At 39.0% G+C, this 8,049-nt stretch overlaps 1 protein-coding gene and 1 long non-coding RNA gene across 2 annotated transcripts; both read right to left on the bottom strand.

Annotated features, from left to right (window-relative positions):
- Window positions 1-237: 237 nt before the first annotated feature.
- On the bottom strand, window positions 238-5,413 carry LOC112522946. Its single transcript, XM_025132306.1, has 7 exons — window positions 4,647-5,413; window positions 4,509-4,565; window positions 2,625-2,750; window positions 1,533-1,611; window positions 1,296-1,388; window positions 1,112-1,222; window positions 238-480 (listed from the first exon to the last, which is right to left on the bottom strand). Exons 1-7 carry the CDS (start codon window positions 4,793-4,795, stop codon window positions 427-429), a joined length of 669 nt encoding a protein of 222 aa, XP_024988074.1. The 5' UTR covers window positions 4,796-5,413; the 3' UTR covers window positions 238-426.
- A 1,538-nt stretch (window positions 5,414-6,951) lies between these two features.
- Window positions 6,952-7,993, bottom strand: LOC112523616. Its single transcript, XR_003070289.1, has 3 exons — window positions 7,875-7,993; window positions 7,474-7,522; window positions 6,952-7,388 (listed from the first exon to the last, which is right to left on the bottom strand). It is a non-coding gene; the product is annotated as an uncharacterized LOC112523616 (long non-coding RNA).
- Between the last annotated feature and the right edge of the window lie 56 nt (window positions 7,994-8,049).

Genomic DNA, 8,049 nt, shown 5'->3' with positions numbered 1-8,049 from the left:
GAACCATCCATCTTCTTTCTGCAAAACAAAGCTTGCAATTTTTATCAGATCGGGTTCTTGCAATTATGTTTTAGGTTCTTGCAAGGTTCGTTTGGTTTGGTAACCCGAATTCTTGTGAATTACTTTGAATGTTGGATCGTTATAACTTCACAATCACATAAATTCTGGACACTTGTGTTTTCACCTTCTCCTTTCTGTTTGGTTTTCAAAATGCAAGTTTGCATGTTCAGTTAAACTTTTGCCTTTCAAGAAAACAAAACATTCCACCAAGAAAAGCTCCAACAAAAACAAACTCATCTGGTATCCATAAAACAAAAAGGAACTGTAAAATCCAAAACGTGGAGCTCGACACAAGTCGCATGCAACTTCCTTTACACGGTTATCCATCTTCATGGAGCTTGTCGTAAAACAGAAACTGAAGCCATGTCAGAAGTCACCTTCAGAAGCCCAACCCTTCTTCTCCAACGCTACACGCAATGCCTCGAAACAGAAAGAAGAAGAACATTCGATCACGGTCAGATTGTGGATTATAATAAAAACCAACTCAAACCAAATGTAATCAGTATATCCAATCAGAAGGTAGGGTCAGGAAAGGGTTATGATGTACATATAGACCATACTCTACCCCTAGGGAGAGAGATTGTTGTATTATGATATAGGTAGTTAAAAGGAAAGGGCAGTGGCAGGTAATGAACTATTTGCAGATCTTTGAGACACTACAATAAAATCGAATTTTAGGACCAAACATTTGTAGGACGTTTTTGGGCTTTTTAACAAGTTTTTTAGAACACTCTTGAAACGAAATGTGAATGTCATATTAGCTCTTTTAAGGACACTTTAACAAGTGTTCTATAAACACGTCATCTTATAGAACAATTGTTATATAAGGCACTTTTTCAAATAGCGTCTAAAAGAGCTAATAGGATAGTTTGTTTCAAAAATGTCTTAAAAATCTTTTTAAGACGCCCAAAAGTGTAATATAAACTTATTACATCAGCTTTAGATAGAACAAATAAATGTTTGGTCCTATAAAATAGTTTGTTAGGACACTTGAACATTTTTGTCAAAAACACGAGTTGTGTTGTCGTCAGAGTAGGGAAATGCTTAGTACCTTGACTCTCTTTCTATTGGCATCGAAACCGATCCCAATGCGTGATGCCGATCGGTATTGTACAAGTGGTTTCTTTCCAGGAGGGAACCAAAACTCAACATCATCCACAAACTGAGACAAAACAAAGTAACTCAACACCATCATACTCCACAAAAAAGGCAGGACATAGTTTTGTTGAATTTACCCCTAAAATTGGGCTTTCATACTCCACATGTATATAATCGTCTTTCTTCTCTGTTACCCTTGGCGTGAAATTGTCCGGTTTTGTTGAATTTATCTATAGTACGATAAAAACAACTAAACTCAGCCCTCAAGACGTAGCACACAGTTGGTTCTGGGGTGATATATTTGCACAACCATGCATCATGCTTTTGTGTCTTTAAATATGAAGAAACAGGGGCTTGAAAACTAAACATCTAACCACTTCGAGAAGCTCCTCCATTGCTACTTCTTTACTCACGGGTTTCTTGCTTCCACGTCCTTCTTTTGGATTATAGTTCCTGCAGAAATTGAATTGAAGGCCAAGAATCCATAGCCAGTAACAGCAAATACAAGCCATTCTCAATGATATTCTAATAAATCAAACCAAATGAACCCAGTATATCTCACCCTAAGGTAGGGTCTGGAGAAGGCACGATGTAGGGAGACCTTGCCTCTAACCCAAAGGGTAGAGAGACTGTTTCCCAGAAGACCCTCGGCTTGCAAAACAAGAATTAACAGGAAATATGTTAGCATATAAAAATATGTGCAAACAAGCAATGGGTACAATGAGAGGGACATAAGACGAAACGAGCATTGGAACACGGAGGGTTACTGGCAACTACGAGAGAACTACGTCTGGCGTACAGTAAAAGCAGGAAAAGCTAAGGGCCTGTTTTTTAGCAGCTTATTCGGTTGGCTATACATGACTATTTGGTAGTGGCTAAATGATTTAGAAAGTGACTTGTTCAAAGCTTCTAGAGGAGCTTTATGCAAAAAGTCAAGTTTTTTCCAAACTTGTGCCTCCCATTCAAGAAACACGCTACTTTCATTTACAGAAAACCCCTCCCAAACAAAAACATTTTCAATCTATACAGACAGATTAATCCGCATAGACAGTTTTTATCCATACAGTATTTAATGGAAAACCAACAAACAGCCCCTTAGACTGACATAATGTAAAGGTCCCACATGTATATGCATAAACAAGACATGAAAGGTAGGAAAAACTAAAACAACCATCTATCTAATGTAGCACTTCTCTACCTTCTCCAAATCCCTCCTGCGGTCCATGTTAGCTACAGGTTCCCCCATAAGGTCAGCTATCCTAATCCTGCCTCTCAAGAACTCCTATTTGAGGTCATGTCTTCGGGAAATGAGCGTACTTCAATAGATACTTAAAGACAAAGGATGATAACATGGTTGATTACAAATGTGTACACACTCATTCAATAAAACATACAATTGAGCGTTGTGCTCAAACCAAAATAAAAGGAATGTAATGAGGAAAAGAAGACATATCAATATATCTTACCAAGGTGGTGTATAGTGGACATTGTCACTGATATTCTCAGAAGTCGAAATGCAATTGTTTGTTGCAGGGCATAAAGCTAAAGCAGGAGGATTCTTCTGTACACCAAGGTAATTGGGCTTATTTCCACTGCATCAAACACATGAAAACTCAAAATTTGTTTCTAAATTCTTACTTCTAAAGAAATTATAACCAAATCGAAAGTAGGATCTGGTGGTGGAACGTATTTAGACCTGTCCTCTGCCCAAAAATCGAAAAACACAGAGACAGTAAGAAAAGCCTTGGATAAAATCATGAGATCGCGTAAGAGGTCGCTTTCCTTAAGCTGTATTTTGACCTTAATTTGCCAGGATATGAGTCGCTTTCCTTAAGCTGTATTTTGACCCTAATTTGCCAGGATATGACAAAATCAACTCGAGGATAATCTCAGATTTTTCAGTAACGACTTTGGCAGAGACTGTTTCCTTTTAAACTTAGAGAATCGTAGCCGTTCCTAAATTAGTGCCGAGAATATCTCCCTGTAAAATGGAAATGATTGCTAGAGTAATTTGTATGTGGCTGAATTCATAGCAGTTACCATTGGGTTTAGGGATAATCAGGCTCGAACTGATGACTTCCACCACGTGAAGGAAACGAAAGATGAAACATAAATCATAGATCAACTAAGCCCCCCCCCCAAAATGGTGAAAGAATCATCGTATTCCCCGAAAGATAGATTGTTGACAAAACTGCACACGGATCAAAAGGCTTCAGAGTCGGAGACTTCTGAACAAGACTTGGAGGTTTCTGAAGGGAACTCAGAGGCTTCTGAATGTCACTTAGAACATTCAAAAACGTATTTTTCCCCAAGCACTTACTCTTCGTAACCACCGCCAGGAACGCTGCCCCTAGGACCCTGTAGGGGGCACGCTCCCATTTCGAGGACTTACAGAAATACCTTGAATGGTGCCACAATCTGTTCAAAGGAATTGACGGGGGCCCGCACAAGCGGTGGAGCATGTGGTTTAATTTGAAACAATCGAGTTAGTGCCGTAGCTATGAGTGCTACAGACGGTCTAACAAGAGGAATGGACGTAATTGATACGGGAGCTCCGTTAAGTGTTCCGGTCGGTGGAGCGACTCTCGGACGAATTTTCAATTTGCTCGAATCTGATCCTTTCAATTTCTATAGGCATTGGGTTCGGCAATAATGATATCCCCCAACAGACCAAAACTAGCTGTCACCCCAGATGAAAATCTCATGTACGGTTCTGTAATGGAGATTCTCTGGGAGCAACTACGAAGAAGTTCCAGGAGTTACGAAGGAAGCTTCTTTTATATGTGTCGGATCTATTTACTTGACCCCCGCCATATCCAGCAATCACAGGTTCTAGTTAGTATATAGAAGTGTGCATTCCACACCTCCTAGCCTGTGATACAGCTTAACTACCAGCCATATTCTCTGGTGAATCCAATTACATAAAGTGAACGATGATTTCACTAAAATCACCAACAAAACTCTTGATTCGATCAAGCCTCTATAGACATTTTTCTCATCACATACACAATTTTCTTGGTCAATAATCTCTATTAACTCATCTCAATTAGGTCTTGCTCTTAAATCGGTTAACATTCAAACATGCCAGAAGTAGCGAGTAGTTCATCTGAGGACAAGATGCCCCCTCTCATATAATGGGGTGAATCTGATTTGCAGACTCTCAACTTACATCCAAATGGTCGTCCATGGTCCTTGTCTCTACGAAATTGAAAAATCTGAGGGTTTTTAGCATTTCACAACTACAATGGTTTTTGCAATCAATTGATAAGCACAATGGAGAAAACCTAATTCAGTCAAATTAAACATATGGAATGGCAGAAGAATAGTTGTCCACAAAGAGAAAGGGGTACCTGAAGTGAAAAATGGCACCAAGAACTGCAAGTTCGCTGCTCCTCAATACAATTTCCCTGCAAACAACCCCCATTTCATTTGGATAAATTAATCGAACAACTCATCTGCATTCTTGATGTAGGAGAAAGATGAGATACCTTCGAGTTACTTGTTGTTGATCGTCGGAGTTGTTGCTCTTGGATGAAGAAGATATGAACCAACGGGTTCTAGTTTTGATCTCATTGACTTTAGTTTTGTGATGAATGGAGCTATAGATAGTTGGTGATGATGACGCCATGGACGCCATGGCTGTGAGCTTCAGAGTTGATCGGTCCTGGTGTAGATGGTATGTGTGAACCGGAGATGAAGGCGTGGTGTTCTTAGGAATTCGGCTTATTTCACACACGCATCACATACTTGTACCTAAGATTATTACTGTATTTCATATTCTTTTTTTAAAAAATATAAAAAAAAATCAATAATTACTCGGAATCAATAAAGTCATGTTTATTTTGTAACCTACAACACTTCTTTTAATCTTCGAGTCAGCTTGAGCTCACCTAGAATAATTAATCGAGTCATGAAGTTAACAATCAGACAAACCCTTATGTGATCTAAGAGAGGATTCAATTGATGACTGGAGTGAAACGCTTATCAGTTGAGCTTACTTTTAAGATTGACCGATACATTTCCTTTTTGTTTGGGGAAGGGGATAATACATCTATAGAAAATATTGAAACAACGTTTGAGTTCCGATGAGAATGCAAGTTATGGTGAGAAGGGCAAAAAGAGATCTTCACCCTTGAATCAATTCTAATTGAAGATAAACACTAATGAGATGTACCGGATCAATTCTTTTCTAAAACGCAATTCATAAGTAGTAAACATGAGATTAAAAGTGATCAAGGACCCACCTTAACTTTTCTTCTCACGCGATCCTAAATCTCGACTTAAATCCACTGTACATTACTTACTTAGGGGCTGTTTGTTTGGCTCTTAATGGTTACATTAAGAGCCAACCTCTTAATCGGTAAGAGGTTAGGTCTGTTTGGCAAAAAAAAACAACCCTTTTAATGATTACAATAACCTCTTAACCATTTTGCATCTACTACCTCACTCAACCATTCAGATCGTTCTTTTTCCAATTTTACCCTCTCCTTCCTCACACGTCGCTCACAGCTCCTCCCCCCACCCTCTCCTTCCTCACACGTCGCCTTCCCATCTCCTCTCCTTCCAGCCGTCGCCTTCACTGAGTTCACGTCGCCTTCCCATCTCCTCTCCTTCCAGCCGTCGCCTTCACTGAGTTCACGTCGCCTTCCCATCTCCTCTCCTTCCAGCCGTCGCCTTCACCGATTCCACCACTATCTGCTCGGAAACGTTGTTGGAACACGGGAATCGTCCCATGGTATCTTCGATTGTGAGACTCCACAGCTTCCGTCTCCGGTAGCCTCCACCATCTCCGTCCCCGTCTTCGGTTGTCGCTCGATCGGTGATAGCTTGTGAGACTCCACAGCTTCCATCGCCGGCGACCTTCCACAGCTTCGATGGTCGCCAGTCCCTTAACAGTAGCACAGCTTCGATTAGGTTTTCTTCGATTAGGTTTTCTTTCTTCAATTTTTAGTCGTTAGGTAAACCATAATGAAACTAGATGATCACTAAAAAAACAAAGAGGGTTAAAATGGTAATTTACTTTTATTCAGAAAACAGTTACCAAACAACATTATTTCATTCAGCACTTAACCATTTGGTAATTTAGGAATTGATTGAAACTTTAGCATGGGCTCATGAACGCACACCTTTGGCCAATTTGATTCGTTGGAGAGATAAACCGGTGGCACTTTCCATTATACAAGCAAGATTGGTTGGATTAGCCCACTTTTCTGTAGGTTATATATTTACTTATGCGGCTTTCTTGATTGCCTCTACATCAGGCAAATTTGGTTAATTTTTTTAATTGAATGTTTTGTATCCGCGAGAATCTCATTCCTTTCGATGAAGAAGAGATCCACCTTCTTATCTTATATTTCTATATCTAGGATCCGACTTGTATCATGGATACTAATAGGAACTTAACGAGTATAGCAAAAAAAAGTTTGATTCAGAGGGAAAAGAAGAGGCAAAAATTGGAACAGAAATATCATTTGATTCGTCGATCCTCAAAAAAAGAAATAAGCAAAGTTCGATCGTTGAATGACAAATGGGAAATTTATGGAAAGTTACAATCCCCACCGCGGAATAGTGCACCTACACGCCTTCATCGACGTTGTTTTTCAACTGGAAGGCCAAGAGCTTACTTTTATTCAAAAAACAGTTACCAAACAACATTATTTCATTCAGCACTTAACCATTCTGACCCTCTTAATCATTCTGACCACTTAGCCATTCTGCACCAAACCATTCAGCAACTGCCAAACAGCCCCATATACTCTTAACTCTAATACACAATACAAATTTGTACATCATACAAATTTGTAAAGGCCTTCATGTAATACCCAATAAATGCTTGCATGACCTCCATTAGCAGATCAAGAAATTTTGATCCAAAGTAATATAATAAAACTTACCAGCTGAAGGGAATCGAGTTTTGCTCAGAACATTGGAAGAAAAGGGCATTTCATTACCATTCAAGTCCAGAATTACAGCAAACCATAACAAAAGTTCCCGTACAGATGTTTCTCGACTCATTCTTACAAAAACAAACAATTGATCGACCCAGAAACAATACAACGAACAAAACTTTTTGGATCCACATCCATCGCAAACTCTTTCGCATTCTTCTGAACTTGTATGCATTCAACGTAAGTATATATGAGAACGATCAATGGATGCTAGTTACTTCTACATCATATACCAGCCACGAATTTGGGGGTACATTCTCACCGGTTCCTTTATACCCCGAGCTACCAACAATCACATATGCATAGTTAGTCATGTAAGAAAAAGAGAACGTATCTAAGAAAAATGACAACTCAATCACTTGCATACCTCATTGACGGTGGAATGATGAGTCTTCTTTTATCTCCAACTCGCATACCTGAAAATTAGTACATACAAAAGGTAATGTGCAAAAATCGATCTTCTATTTGGAACTTCATCAGCCCACAAAAAAAATGCAACAGTTTCTCTTTTGTTAACCCTTCGGGCTAGCTCAACTGATAGCACATTTGATTTGCTACCCCTCAGGGCCACTAGAGGTTGTGTGATGGTTAACTTCAGGGACTCATGGGATTAGTCAAGGTGTGTGCCCAGACACCCACGGTTATCCAAAATATTATGTAGAAAATTACTTGGGTATTTTAGATATTTGATAAACTATTGTCAAATCAAACGTTTCAATTTCCTATGACCGAGAAAACATAAACCATAAATGAATTGTTGACTAATACCATCTAGACCAACATTCAGCCCCTCCATAACTTCCTTGTCACCTGCATAATGCATATAACACACATGTAAGATCAAATAAAGAGTTCATGGTATAGAAATATAGAGCAAAAGCCTAAGCTTAAGTAGCAACAGTAAGATCAAATAAAGAGTTTTTTTTTTTTTTTTTTTTTTTTT

This window comes from Cynara cardunculus, assembly GCF_001531365.2.
Source record: "Cynara cardunculus var. scolymus isolate 2C chromosome LG 12, CcrdV1, whole genome shotgun sequence".
NCBI classification, from domain to species: domain Eukaryota; kingdom Viridiplantae; phylum Streptophyta; class Magnoliopsida; order Asterales; family Asteraceae; genus Cynara; species Cynara cardunculus.
This window is presented reverse-complemented; position numbering and strand designations above follow the sequence as displayed.

Coding starts and splice junctions, on each gene's coding strand:
- LOC112522946 (XM_025132306.1), bottom strand. CDS start 4,795: ATGGCGTCCATGGCGTCATCATCACCAACTATCTATAGCTCCATTCAT. Junction 4,566..4,646: donor CAACAACAAGTAACTCGAAG/GTATCTCATCTT, acceptor GGTTGTTTGCAG/GGAAATTGTATTGAGGAGCA. Junction 1,612..2,624: donor GTCCACTATACACCACCTTG/GTAAGATATATT, acceptor CAATTTCTGCAG/GAACTATAATCCAAAAGAAG.